This window comes from Pelodiscus sinensis, chromosome 1 (assembly GCF_049634645.1).
Source record: "Pelodiscus sinensis isolate JC-2024 chromosome 1, ASM4963464v1, whole genome shotgun sequence".
Taxonomy (NCBI): domain Eukaryota; kingdom Metazoa; phylum Chordata; order Testudines; family Trionychidae; genus Pelodiscus; species Pelodiscus sinensis.
The window spans coordinates 287,219,677-287,234,756 of record NC_134711.1 but is presented as its reverse complement, the minus strand read 5'-3'; the positions used below and the strand labels follow the sequence as shown (position 1 = coordinate 287,234,756).

At 42.7% G+C, this 15,080-nt stretch overlaps 1 protein-coding gene and 1 long non-coding RNA gene across 13 annotated transcripts in view; one reads left to right on the top strand and one right to left on the bottom strand.

Moving 5' to 3' along the window:
• Positions 1 to 2,744: 2,744 nt before the first annotated feature.
• On the bottom strand, positions 2,745 to 13,309 carry LOC142826489 (uncharacterized). 3 transcript variants are annotated; one of them, XR_012900654.1, is made up of 5 exons: positions 13,230 to 13,309; positions 12,280 to 12,442; positions 3,728 to 3,793; positions 3,521 to 3,595; positions 2,745 to 3,057 (listed from the first exon to the last, which is right to left on the bottom strand). It is a non-coding gene; the product is annotated as an uncharacterized LOC142826489 (long non-coding RNA). The 3 variants fall into 3 exon arrangements; XR_012900656.1 differs by having other exon boundaries at positions 13,234 to 13,284; XR_012900653.1 differs by lacking the exon at positions 13,230 to 13,309 and adding an exon at positions 13,083 to 13,222 and having other exon boundaries at positions 2,748 to 3,057.
• The window catches only part of ERICH6B (glutamate rich 6B), a 67,936-nt gene continuing 66,042 nt past the window's right edge, over positions 13,187 to 15,080 (top strand). For 4 of the 10 annotated variants that reach the window (XM_075919010.1, XM_075919004.1, XM_075919009.1 and 1 more), the window contains exon 1: positions 13,420 to 13,604. Coding sequence is in view for 1 of the 10 variants with exons in the window: in XM_025182084.2 (XP_025037869.2) it covers positions 13,308 to 13,335 (28 nt within the window). In the remaining 9 variants the exon portion in view is untranslated. The other 6 variants (XM_075919007.1, XM_075919001.1, XM_025182084.2 and 3 more) reach the window with 5 other exon arrangements.

Genomic DNA, 15,080 nt, shown 5'->3' with positions numbered 1-15,080 from the left:
TACCATTTCAGACTAGCTGGTAATAGCAGTAGGCTGTTGACCTTTATGTGAAACAGCACTACAGAGGAATGAAATAAGAGTTTACCAGTGGGTTTCACAGTTATTTGCTAACAGAAGAGGAAGGTCCAATTCCAAGTTCTGAAAGGGAGTGTTCTCCAGAGGATACAGACCCTGGACCATCCCCATGGCCTGGCCCCTCAACAGGGTCATCCTTAGGTGCAACCCCCTAGTATTCCAGGCACAGGGCACTCCTCCACCACAGGAGTTGCTCAGACTCTGCTCCACCCCTTCCTCCAGGCCTCACTCCTGCTCTGGCCCTTTCCCGCCCCTGCTCTGCCCTTTTATCCCCTCCCCTGAGCAACATGAGCCAAAGGATTACTAGGAGGCCTGTCACAGGGCAGCAGCAGGGGTCGCCTCACCCATCCACTCACCGTGGACGCGGGAGCCAGAATGGCCTGGCAGCCTGCTCTCTGCACTCCACTCTGCCGCTCTCTCCTGGCCTGCTGTACTCTACTTCTTTGTAGCGATGGGAAGTAGAGCAGCCCGGGGCCTAGGCACTCTGCTTCCTGCTACTGCAGAAAAGCTGAATGCAGTGAGCCAGGAGAGAGTGGCTGGGTGGAGCAGAGCAAGTGCTGGCTGCTCTGGCTCCCGCCACTGTGGTGAATGGAAGGGATCCCTACCACTCTACACCAGACCCCCAGGTAATCCCTTGGGTTCTGTACATAGGACAGTTGAGGTGGCTACCACTGGGCTCCCCAAAGCACGGGGCTTGCAGTGGCCACCCCAAATCATTCTATGAACAGGATGGCTCCACCCCTCAACCTTCCACCCCCACTCCCAGTGCCTATCCTCATTCCATCCCTCCAGCTTCTGTCTTCTGTATCAGAGATAGTGGGGTGGGGGAAGAGGGAGGTGGGAGCCTGTGCCCATGAGCAGCTGGCTTTTAAGCCAGCTCCCTACAAACACTGGATCCACAGAGCCGCCTATCCTCCCTCTCTCCCCCCCCCCCCCGCCCCCACTCCTGTGCTGCTGCCTCTGATAGTGCAGAGGGTGAGAGGGGCAGGTGGGAGCCAGTACACATGAGAAGCCAGCTTTTAAGCCAGCTCCCCACGTGTAGCAGCTCACATGGAGCCACTTTTCCCTCCCCTCCCCACTGCACTGCTGCCTCTCTATCAGATGCATCAGCACGGAAGGGAAGCCGGGGAGGCTGCCATGGAGCAGCCTCTGTCCGCCACGGGCCCAAGCTCACCACAGACAGAGGCTGCTCTGTGGGATGCCGGCACCATCGCTGTCCGTGGGGAGCTTTGCCCTCACCCCCCCTCCATGGATAGGGGTTGCTGCTGCCCTGAACTGCTGACTCTGTATCAGAGTCAGCAGTGCAGAGTGGCAGACAGGAGACAGTCTGTGCGGGAAGCTGGTTTTTAAACTGGCTCCCCTCACGGACCTGCTCCCGTCTGCCACCCTATGCTGCTGCCTCTGATACAGAGGCAGCTGGGCAGGGTGGCAGAGCTGTCCCTGGGAACAGTGCCAGGAGTGCACTGGCTGCTGGCCCTACCCCTGCAGACTATCAAATAATTGATGTGGTTACACAATTACTCAATTAAGTGATATCTAACATCCCTACTTGATGTGAGACTCCATCAACATCATACTGGTCCTGATCCTTGACTAAGGCTTCTAGCTGTTAGTACAATATAAATTAATCAATAATAGCAATAGATATAGGGCATCACATGCATTTACAGTGCCAGATCCATGAATAATAACACAGTAAAAATGAATATAGAGTCACAACAAAAATCAAATCATGGAGTGAAGCAAATATGAGATGACTTCAAACTCTTCAGTTGTCACTGGTTTACCTCCTGATTGCCTTTTTAATACTGACATTGGTTTGCCAGTATATTCCTTGCTCCAGTGAACACAGTTTTAACACTCATTACAGCCCATGCTTCAGATTGCTTGAAAATTCTTTAGAGAGATTTCAACAATAAGAGAATAAACATTTGGCCCCAGTTCCCATTATCAGCAGTCACACGAGCAATCGTGGACATGTTAGCTAAACCTAAAGAAAGATTTGTAGCCAAGAAAGCTGCTATTCTTAAGTCGTGTCTTTCAGTCTTTCATTGATGATCAAACCCTATGTCCCAGATCCCCAAAGGTTCCTAACCTCCATTCGTTTCATCATTCAGCTACCTTTGAGGACTCGCGCTATGTAACTTGATGTTGCAAAAGGAATAGTTTATAAATGGAATGTACTAATTGCAACTTCTACTAAATTATCTACAGAACATCTATACAAAATACCCAGACACACTTGGGTCACGCTAAGAAAAACATCAGGCTCTCAAACTTCACACAAACTATACAGTGAGATAGAAATTGGATAAATAGTCTTCACATGCAGCAGGAGGGGATCATTAGCATTAATGTAGTCATAAAGAAACATCTGCTGGCATAGCAAACCTTCACTTACTGCCAATTAACACTCAGACAATAACACATTTCTCACTTCCCTCCCCACAAGCAATAATACGTTTTCTGCTAAGTATTATTAATTATAATGAACCTAATTCTGCTACCCTTTCTCACCTTACTCCATGAGTAAAGTGGACATTTTGTATTGTCACATATGCTGCAACATGAGTAATGGTGCAAGACATCCCCTCTATAATTAATTGTTGTTCCTTGATGAATCTAGCTTTTTGTTTCTTAGCTCTCCAAATGAGAAGCTACACATACAACCTCTACAAAGCCCAAATCTAATTGTGGTAAATAAAAACAATTCACTGAAGTTTAGTGATTTTTTTTCCTTTAATGACTTAGGCCCAATTCCTGAGTAGGCAGCTTGGAAATCCCCCCATTCCCTTTAGACTGGGTCCAGCATTTCCTCCCAGTTCAATCTTTGTTCCTCAAGTGTTTCCAGGAGTCTTCTTGTGTGAGGAATGAAGAACCCCAGATGATGTCACTCTCTGCCGTCTATTGCTTTTTCTGCAGCTTCTATTGCTTTTGGAATGGTGGGAACCCTTTGTCTCAAAGCTTGGTCCCCAGACCAGTCTGTGTAAAAACATTGGATATCCCAAGATGGAGTCCAGAGACATGTTTCTACATGTCTTTGTAGAGTCATGGAAGCCATTACACTTCAGCTGGGTATAGCATTCTCAGGAAGGATCCCCAAACGGGAAATAAGTTTCTCCTAAGTCTTATAGTTTTTTCATAATGGTTCATTGACCTGAATAGGCCCTTCACCACCTAGCTATCTAGCATGAAAGTATCTTCTGTAGTGGGCATTCCCCAGATATGACTACATTTTGAAATACAGATATATAGTCATTCACTTCAGGTACAAAAATGATACATGCATACAAACAGGATAATCATGTTCAGCAAATCATAACCTTTTCAATGACATTGCACATGAGCAGTCTTGCCTAAAATACATGACCAATCTTACATAAAATGATGTAATAGTCACATCATAACAATATCACTATGAAGAATATGGGGCGCAGCGTCATACCATTATCAGGTGTATCGTACAGTCCCATTGCCAGAATTCAGTATTGCTGACCCCAGTGCTCTCAAAAATTTTAGCCTGCCACAAAATAAAATAAAAAATATCTAAAAATCATGAGATTTGTAATACATTTTAAAATATTATTTTTATTTGCCTTTCTGAGTCATATTTTCAAGCCTTTAACCAACATCATGAAAACTACAAACTTACTTTTTTGGAGATTTTCTTAGAATCACATGCTTCCAGGAGCTGGGGCTTCAAATTAACCATCAGATACTGTGAGATTCATGATAAAGTCGTCAGAGTTAACAACACTGAAAATTGTATTGGAAATCATGTGAAGATTTACAAAATGATTGCATCTATCCAGTATGAAACAATGAGCCTGTTTTCTGTAACTTGCCTTCTTCAATGGCCCTTTCCTTATAAAAGGGAGCCATTTAAATATTAATAGAACATTCCTTCCTGTGAGAAAGCAAAGTGTTGTCCTGTTTTGAAGAGGGACTCTGTAAAAATGTCACCATGGACTTCCACGTTTCTTGTGTCTCAATGGCTTATGTATGAAATTTGCTCTGTTTGTAAGTAAAAGAGATTTTTTTTCATTTTTCTCTTTTTAAAACTATAATAAAATATGGCAAAAATATAGTTAAATGAGAAGTTTTTGGGAATACAAACAAGCATCTGAGGAGAGTTCTAACAGGGGAGAGAAACTGGTAAGCAATCAGAATTTTGTTAACAGTTCTGTTGACGAGTCAGACTGGAATCCAGCTCGCTCTTCCAAACTCTTCCTCAGGGGAAATAGGAAGAGGGACTGACAACTATCTGTATACCCACTCTGTGCATGGGAGATGGATGAAGATTTGTTCTGGAACAGAATTAAAGAGTAGTTTGGAAGAACTACTGTGGTAGGGCATAACTGGTAGGTGCAAAGTGTTTCACAGTGTCTTTTGACTAGCCCCCAAATTAGGATTCTATTCAACATGATGCTGAGCCCCTTCAGCTCCCATTAAATTAACAGAAGTTGAAAGTGTTCTGCAGTAGAATACCTTGAGGAAAAGGATCAGGCCTGGGGAACATTTTTCAATAGGAAATTCATTGGTGAAATCTGGCACATTCCAAAGCAAACACAAACTGCACACACACAAAACCAAAAAACCTTCTCTTCACAAGTATCTGTAAGGTAGATTGTATTCCTTTCATTTCCTGCCTTGAAAACCCTCACCCCACAAAAATTCCCTGTCATTTATCACCCTCCCAAAAGTCCACCTACCCATCTTCATAAAAACTTCAGTCATTCATTCCATTTTCCCCAAACGCCACTACTACAACTTTGAGCCCCCAAAAACCATTACTTCCCTTTCAAATACTACACACACACGTTATAATGTTTCCTGGAAGGCCATGGTACCTTTTTGTCGACTCCTTCATACATATTTGCAAATAAAGCAACAACTGGTTTTTAGATAGATAGATGGGACTACAGATATCTGCAATGAAATTTGGTCATTCTAATCCAACGTGTCCAATAACTAACCAGCTCAGTAACCATGCAAGCCAGGATCTAGTGAAGAAACAGCTGAGTGCTCTGAAATGGGATTTCACCCAGTTATGTCCAAGTGTGACTATGTCTACACCATGTGTAATAGTGAGTGTATATTTGTATGACAGGATGTAATGTTAGCAGGAGACTGGTTATACTAATAGCACATCCAGTGCATGCTAGATGACACAGGCATCTGAGCACCTTTCTTAAGACGGGCGCTATGCCTTCTCCCCTAACAATCCTGCCTCCTCCTCCTGAGTGCTTATTACATCTACTGGATTTGCAAGGAACCATCACAGAAACAAGGAGGCTGAAGAGAATTTTTTAAAGTTCAGAGTTGACAAATTTCTGTGTGGTTGTCCCAGCTGTGTCTTAAGTCTACAAGGCTTTTACATGGAGCAATAGGAAGTTAAAGAGGATTTGGGACAGATGATAGATTAATTGTAATTGCACTGGATCACCAGAGGCATTTGGGTTTTAGACATAACCAAGGGCAATAAGACACAGTTTATGTCTATATGACTTAAAACTCAAAGTGAATTTGGGGTACAACTCCTTCATAAAACTAGGCAGATAGATGGAACAGGAAATCAAATCATTGTACCAAGTGCAAAGTGCAAGGCACTGTAAGAAGCTGATTTAATTTAATATGAGCCATAGGCACTGGTGGAGCCAGTGAACTTAGTGCAGGGGTGGGCAATAAGACAGCAGCAGTTCACCAGGGTTAGCCCTTGGCAGGCTGCTGCCACTATATTTACCTGCGCCTCCCATTGGTCATGGATTACCATTCATGGCCCATGGGATCTACAGGAAGCAGTGTGGACTGGGACACCACTTCCCGCAGCTCCCATTGGCCAGGAAAGGTGATCTGTGGCCAAAGGGAGCTGCAATTGCCTATATCTGTGGAGGTACAGGTATATATAGTGGCAGTGGCCTGTTAGGGGCTAACCCTGGCAAACCTGATTTGGCCCATAAGCCGGCATTTGCCCACCACTGACTTAGTGCAAGGCACTTTTGATCTTTATGGACTAGAGTCAAAGACCATTGAAATCAGCTGGGTTATTTCCATTGACTTCAGCGAGTGTTGAATCAGACCCTACGTGAACCAATATCAAATGAGCATCTATTGCATGTGGCACTATTTCTTAAAAAGAAAATTAGAAACTGGTGAGGCAGATGGCCACCTGTGACTACTATGACTAAGACTATTATATAATACAAACAGACTTCTCTTTTCAGTTACCTGACCTCATCTCCACTTTTCTCTTGAACCTTATCCTCCTTTGTACCTGCCCCTGTTTTACACATGTGTACAAAGCCCAGAAAATGGGGCCCTGATCCCTAATGAGAGGCCTGGAGGGACTACTGCAAAAAAAGAATAGGAGGAAATGAAAGAAACAAGGGAGTTTCTGACAGGCAGCCTTTCCTGGGCAATAAATGTGCTTAAGAACGTGAACCTGCTCAGCATTTGGTCAAATGTGCCATTTATGATGCACAGTTGAAGCCATGAGCATTTGTGCACTGGTTGATCACCAAGCCCATGATGCAGGTCTCTTGGCAGGTACAATGATTCAAAAGGAAACTTCTTCCAATTGGAAAATACAAGTAAACATGAATGACTAGCAAAATTGTGTCCTATCAACTCAATACTTGAATCCAATCTGTTCAAAGGAAAATACATACTCCTGCAGCCAAGGCTACTGACAGAAATCTAAACCAAAGCTTGTTTCTTATTCAGCATAGATAATACCAGTCAATAGCAAAAAACACAACTTTTTATTAAAATAAATAGTATCACTAATGAACTTTCTGAATATGAAAGGCAAATGTGTCACCTCTGGTTGAACTGACATTCTGCCTAGCCATTAAGTTTGTTAAAAAGCTTTTATGTAAATGCTCATAGCAGCATACATATATAAAATAACTGGTATAAATAGTTATATTTCACTATAAAGGCATCTACTCATATTACTTTATGGAAAACACAAGTACAACATTGCATAAGTCTATCTGGGCAAAATATATTGTGCTAATCGTTTTCCTGGGAAAGAAATCAAGCACCCACAGCCTCTCATATTTTATGTCAGAACTTGCGGTAATGCCCACATCAATCAGGTTGTCAAAGCTTTTCATTGCCCTTTCAGAGATATTTCTAACTTGATACCTCTGTTATCTCAAGGAGAAACAGAACCCTGGACACATAATTTGGTCATTCTCTGCCTCCATTCCTGCTCTTTTCTTGTCTTTGATTGTCTCACTCGCTCTTTATATCATTTTCAGCTGCTTCAGAATCCCACAGCAGGGCTGCTCATTAGAGGTGTTAAGATTACATTATACCTCTTCTGAGAGACTTCCACCAGTTTCCAAATGATCTTTAAAATCTTTGACGTGTTGCACCTACCAGGCTCCTCTTAGGCGACTCCATTCTCATCTTATACCCTACACCACGTTCCATACATTTTTGTCTTATTCAGAGAAAACACTAGTCTCATCTTCACATTTAATGCTTGAAAGCTTGGGGAGCCCTCTTTTGCTACTTATGCTTATTGTCTCTTCTGAGCCTCTGATGGCCACACGCCTAACACTGACTAATTATTAGGGGTGGGGAGGCAAGGGTTGCCATATTAAAAGAATTCTTAGTTTTATTCATAAGATAATAGACAATGGCTGGAAATTAAAGGGAATGTTTCCTCCAGATTTTTGTGCACATGAAATTCACTATGCAGTCTAAAGGTTTTGCTACGTACTTACCATATATTCTTTAATAAAAGCTCAGAAGGCAATTTTGTTAGGAGAAATGGCACAATCCTGCAATACAGACTGAGTATTCTCAGACTAGGAACACTGATTCTGAGGATGGAGGGAGAAGAAATGAGCCCAGGCGTGCTTACTCAGGGTATAATAACTCTCAGTAAATGGGTTTGGTGTGGTCTGAGGAAATGCTCTTAACAGGATTTGAAAACCAGGCAATGTGAAACAGAAAGGTGTGATCTATAGGGACAAAGGACAGAGTATCTACTGATATTTTTGCAGGGGCAGGGAGAAGTGAATAAAAACCAAACAAGCTATGAGTTCCAAGGAACAGCCAAAAACTGAATGAGAGACACCTGAAGCACAAAACCAAAATGCTCTGTGCTTATAACATTGATAATAAAGTTTCACTGCATGTAATCTTTGTGAGGTCTTACGTCGCATAGGAAAAAGTCAATGCTTTCTTCATTTATGACTTTATATTTTATGTTTTGTTTGTTGGTTGGTTTATATGTGTGTATCCCCTCCATCTCTTTCTTAAACAAACAGTTTATCTGTTTTAAATGCAACTATACTTTAGATGTGGACCGAATAAGGACAAAAGTTAATTGAGAAAGAGAAACTGGTGGATTCCTCTACCTCCTTGTGAGTTCATTCCCCATGAGGTGAGTTCCACAGTTTCATTTGAAAGAGATGTGATGGCCTTGTCTACACTGAAGCCTGTAAGGAAATATCCCACCATCGCAGGATTAGATGACCTGAGGACTAAAACATTAGCAGTCAATTTAAGCAGTGTCCCTATTTCTACAATGGTGGGAGATTTCCCTAAAAATCTCATCAATTTAGACAAGGCTGTAGATGATGGAGAGTTGTCTGTACTGACATAAAGTTAGATCTCAAGCCTTTGACATGTGAAATATTTACTTTTAAGATTTCTGTAGAACTTTGAATTATAAAATACCTGGGATGTTTGTATAATCTGATAATTTGTATAGAACAGACATGGTATACAGATTTCCATATCCTCTTCTAGATTTAGTTTCAACAAAAGCTAAAGAAAGGGATTCCAATGTCTTCTGAATCTCACTGAAAACAGGCTCCAGAGCAGTTGTAATGGGAAAAAAATTACTTGAATTCCAACAGATCCCGTTTATTCAGTTAAAGTAGTGATTTGAGATGTCTGATCCTTTTTTTCTACTTACAACCTGTAGGCCTATCATCTCTCACACTCTTTAATAATACAAGCCCAGTAATTCTGCATCAGTCCTTCATAATCATTGTTACAGTCTTCTGTTCATACTAGAAAGATTAAAGGGAAAACCACCCAAGAAAATAGGGAGAAACTATCACCTATGTAATATGTATGGTTAATTGTTACAGAATTGTTATCAGAAAAGAACAGTGCTTTAATTTGCACATGCAGTGTGGTAACAAAAATACTCTAATTGATTTATATCTTTGAATAAATTCAGCTTACGTTTTTTTATTCAAACTTATGTTCTGAGTCTGCAGAACATCTAGCTAAGAAATGAGTTATTACTCATTTCTTCTCTTACATATCCATAAGCTATTCAGCTGAATGGTTGACTCATAAATTGTTACTGTTCATTAAAGCTAGCCAGAATTTTGTTAAGGGTTTTCTATTTCAATTAAATATAGAAAGAAATGCTGGCGAATTTTTGTCTAGTATTTTTTTTGTTTTAACCAGTTTGCAACCAGTTGCACCCACATATATGTGAATGCAAACCAGCTAAATGTGAATGCAATTTACAGGTTTGCTTTGTTTGATTTGCAGTTTGGATGATCTAATACTAGCAAAAAATGAAGCTCAGTAGGCTCCAAGTTTCAGAAAGTTACAAGCAACTGAAAATAAGCTCGCAAGGTAAAATCCTGGTCCCACTGAAGTTAATGGCAAAACTCTTTTTTACTTCAGTGGAGCCAGAATTTCACACACAGAGTCAAAACATTTTGCCAACCTCTACTTTAGCTGTTACTATGCATGTCAAAGAAATGCAAAGAGGATTTCACTAGCTAGCCATTTGCATGAGAGACAAATTTCTGTTGTCCATTATGCAACAGCGAAAATCCAGAGTAAATCTATAAATGGCTCCCATGTAGTTCCTCTAGGCTTGCTCTGGTATACATAAGAACTGAACTTTGCCCAAGAAATTACATTTGACTTTGTTTTGCAATAAATTCCATCCTGATGTAGAGTCCAATTCTTCACTCAAGCTAAATTCCCTTGTGAGTGAGCAATGACAAGATTTCTGAGATAATCTGCTGTTCAATACTTAAGCAACATTATCTTCACCTCTGAGGTTTCAAAAGCCTCAAGGGTTATTTTCAGAGCCTCATATGTTAAATGAATACTAAACCAAAAGTACTGCCTGCCATGAAACTTGATTGGACTTGGACAAAGAATGGAGCTTTTTGGAGTCATCTGGGCTGTAGATCACTTTTTCACCGTGTAATCATGACTATGAGGACATAAATCATGAGAATTACAATAAGGAGACTGATGAATGTGCACCAGAAGAACCCACACTTTAATCCACTTTTAGATCATCGCTGCAGAAAGTCAATTCCTTAGTTGTGTTTCCCCCTTCCAGACCTACAGGAGTGTGCTCTCTGATAAGAGGCTAAAGTGTCCCGTTTTTCTTTGTTTTGTATCCAAAAATGCTTTTTTTCCTTTTAACTGTAAAATAATGTCTTCTAATTGTCTTTGATTTAACATCTTTGGGTGTGTCTAGACTACTGAGTTTTGTCGACAAAAGTGGACTTTTGTCGACAAAACTATACCAGCGTCTACACTACCGCTGAGTTCTGTCGACATAATGTCGACAGAACTCAGCAGTTTTGTCGACGCTGGTATACCTAATTTTACGAGGCATAACACCTTCTGTCAACAGAGTCCTGTCGACAGAAGGTGTTATTGCCTGTAGGGTTGTGTCTAGACTACAGGGTTCTGTCGACAAAGCAGCTTGCTTTGTCGACAGAACTCAATGTGTCTGGACGCTCTTTGTCGACAGAAGTTTTGTCGACAGATACTGTCGACAAAACTTCTGTCGACAAAACCCGGTAATCTAGACGTACCCTTCCTATCATCAGTTTTCTATTCACTTAAGATCATGTTCTTAATAATTGGATGTGAAGCAAGTTCTGGAGTGTAAGTGTAAAGTCTAGAAGGGCCTGGGAATTCAGTTCTCTCAAAATTTATATTTAGCATTAAACAGTTCATGCAAAAATAATGACTTTGGCTCCAGAGGTCTCAGAAACTGTTCTCATATATGCTGCAGGAGGGAGCTTTATCTAAATACAAAAAGGGATTAAGGTGTAGGTGCAGTCAAGTCTGTTTTAGATCAAGTACATGGAGCTGAGATTGATTTGATCTCTTTGCCTGCTTACTGAATAGTCTTTTAAAAAGAGTAGTCCTGTGGCACCCAAGTTTTCCTCCTCTCAGCGGTCATTAGATGATAAGAACTGACTTTTTTCTAAAAAAACAACCCTACGCCAGGGACTCCTTAATTTTTCTCCCCCCAAAACCGCTTATCTTGAATCAAAATTACAAGCCTTCTTCACCTTGTTAAAGAAACATCATCATATTTTCTAATAATTTTGCTGTACATAACTGTTGGTCTAGGAGTCTGACTTTAACAAGTCCTCCATGTTGTCAGATTTAAATCTTAAACTGGCACAAGGGAAGCTGTCCAGGTTGCTGAAGTAGGTAAAGGGATGCAAGCTACTACAAAACTACTCTGTCTCCAACTTTCCTGTTATCCATATCAACTCCTTGCAAAGGTCAGATCCACTGACATTTTGTTCAATTTCCATTGCCATTTCACAATGAGAAAAGCAAGGATGTGTTGGCAAGCCGAAGAGCACGCAGACCAAGGGACTTTGCTGGCAACATGGCGTTATGGCCATTGACCTTATCACATTTAGTTTTGTTTCAGGTATTGTCATTTTTCTCATTGAAAAACCCAGCATAACAAAATGTAATAAAATTTCTTCCTCCTGTCATGAATTAGTGAAGGTCACCCCCTTGGACCACCCCATCAGAATAATAGCAAAGATGAAAAACACTCTTCTAAGGAATATACAGGGTTTGGGACCAACAAAACCATTTATAAAAGACAAAGCCAGATCTGCCAGTGAGTTCTCTGAAGCAAAAGACTCCAAGAAAATGCAACAGAGTTCTTGGTCCCATCTGTCCACATCAGCACTAGATGCTAAAAAACCACTCAATTAAATGTGGTTTTCTCTCTTCTTTACGAAGAAGCATCTTGAGTGATGCACAGAACCATCCTTTGCCTATTGCAATGGTGTCCAAGTGTTTCCAAACACAGAGGCACTGCAAAATTGGCTGCTCAGATGCCAGGCTAATGGGCAACCTTATAAAAACCCCAGCGGATAAATAGATCTACACTAGGTGTGGCATGTTAAGGATGTATGGGGATATATCACTCACCACTGAATTGTAGCTTTCTTTGGTGCATGACAACACCGCACCAGGGGTAACTCCAGAAATGTTTCACATGGCACATCCCAGCACTGCCCCACTGCTGGCTGGCTCCCCAGTGCAGGCACTCACTTTAGCTCTCCGTACTTGCAGCAAAACTTCAGGCTGAGATCTGTGGGCACAACAAAGGGGATAGGGACCAATGCCAGTAGGGCAAGGTTAGACTGTCCCAGGGGAAGCCCTAATGCAGGAGCCAGTCCCACAAAAGCAGCTAGGAGGAACAGTACTGGTGACCATACCACTCCTGCAGATTTGGCCATACTGTTCACTATGATGACAACTGGTGGAGGGGCCAAAACAGAGTGAGTGGGACTGCAACCTAGTGCACGGGGGTTGCAATGTTGCTGTCCAGCGGGCACAAGATAAAACTTGTGTCTCCTCACTGCTATCATTGGTTGGGGCCAGCTCTGAAGGCTTGATGTCCCTGCTAGGGAAATGTGCAGTGAGTAACAAGTACAGCTGCAGGCATCCCTGCATTGCACAGCAGTTTAGGGAGGAAAGGAAGAGGGAGATCTTGCTCTGTGGAAAATCAGAGGGCAGAAAGCCACACTTAGAAATGGGCCAATATCCTTGCACTGAAGAAAGGTGTCACTGGCCTCTTCCTGAACAGAGGACTTTGTCTTCCGGGAACACAGCATCTCCCAAGCCCCATCCTTCTCCAGTCTATATGCCTATTTCAGCCAGGGTAAAAATCCAGTGCAAGGTTTCATATTAAGGGATGAGAAATACAAGACTTGTGCCAAGCCACTGACACAGGCTAGCTAAGGAATTTCCTCAGTCAGGGAGATAAGTTGCAAGCAATCCTCCAACCAGACTATTTGCTGCTCTCTTGGCCAAGCATCCAGCAGAGCAAAGCTTCCGGGGCTCGGGTTGCCATGGGAGTAGAAAACGCAACCTACTAACAGCAGGGGGCCGCCTGAGGGCCGGATTCGAAGCGAGGACCCGCTAGTCCCGGAGGCTAAGAGAACGCTGGGATAATGTGTTGCGAACGTTGGAGTGCTGAAGGTTCGAAAGAATAGGGGGCGGGGATTGTTGAGCCACGGTGATGGAATCCGCGCTAGAAATTGACCGGGAGCAGCGCTGGTAGGTCAGGAGAGATGGGGGGGAAAGGAGAGGCCTGAATTCTAGCCCGTGTGTGTTTTATTTCTCACAACCAGGAGCTTCTCTCCTGCTCTGATTAGTTCCTGTTGTCACTGAAAGACAGACAAAGCTGCAAACCAAGAGCAGTACGTTTCCAGTGGAGGGGGGCGGGGGAGTAAGAGAGGAAAATCAAGGTGAGCAGAGAAAGGCTTTTTGGGCGTTTTGTCTGTTTTTGAGCTATTGCTGAGTTTGTTGAGAGGGTCTATGTGTCTTGGCCAGCATGGCTCAGGCAGACAGTGGTTCTCTTTCTTTCATGCCAATGTTTCCTCAGAAAGAATAGATAAAAGTTGTACTGTACCTCCTTGTGACAGCGCTCTGAGATTTTATTACTGGAAGAGGTTTATGGGAGTCTAGCTGGGAATATTAAACACTGTGGCTGCTGTAATATTGCTTAATATTTTATACTTTCTCTAGCTTGTATTGACCTCCACATTTTCCCTTCCACAATCTGGATTAAAAACAAACAAAACCTTCTCAAAATACTGGCAGCAGGCCTGAAAACAAAGGTAACGGCTTCTCCAAGGGCAAGCCATTTTTCAGCAGACGTGTATAGAGGAGAACATAGGTGTTGGAACTAGGAGTGCTGGGGCTGTTACAGCATCTTCTTGCTCGAAATGGTTTCCTTTTTATATAGGATTTACAGTTTGGTTCAATGGCTTTCAGCTCCCCCACTATACAAATTGTTCCAGTGCTTCTGGAGGGGAAAGCTTGATGGAAAGAGATAAGGGGTGTGTGATATAGAACTTTAGCACCTTGCCTACACTTACCCTTCTACAGTTCAGACGGATACATTTCTGTTGCTGAAACTCTACTTATAATACAAGTTGAAACTCTCTTAACTGGGATTCTCTGGTCCATCAACATCCATGGTCCAGCTTGGATGTTGCAGGACCAGAGTCCCGGTGGAGGGCCAAAGGTAAGGATCCCTGTGGGGGTGGGCAGGACAGTGGGCTGCCTACAGGGAGCTGACAGTGGGGCTACCAAGCATGTGGCAACAGGGCTGCCCAGCAGGGTTGGGAGACCTGGCGTGTGGCTGCCTGGTGGGGCTGGGAGCCCTGGTGCATGCACCAGCCTGGAGCCCCAGAGCAGAGCTGCACAGCGGGTCCCGGAATAACAGCAGTGATGGCTGCCCAGTAGGGTTGGAAGGGCAGCAGGAGTTGGGGAGCCAGCTGGGAGGCCAGCAGTCGAGCCGGTTTGCTGGTGGCAGGAGTACAAAAATGACCTCCCCTGGTCCAGCAAAATCCTTCATCTGTGACCGATCAGGTCCAAATGGTGTTGGACCAGGGAAGTCCAACCTATAGCAATTTATGGAAGTGTTTCTTCTGTTATTTTTTCCCCCTGAGATCTACCCTTAGTACTAGAATTGTAGATGTTTATTTTGGGGACTATGAATAAGCAGGTGGCTCATTTATTCCAGTATAAATCTGGAATAACCACATTTATGTCTTTCAGTGTTAGTGCACATTTACCCAGTATGAATGACCCTGGAATCTGGAGTCTTAAATTTGGTTCTTATCCCTGATATATTTTAGCTTAGCTTCTAACTTCTGTTCCTGCATGTTATAAGGTACATGGTGAAGCTTATTTTTAGATATGTGTTTAGGACCATT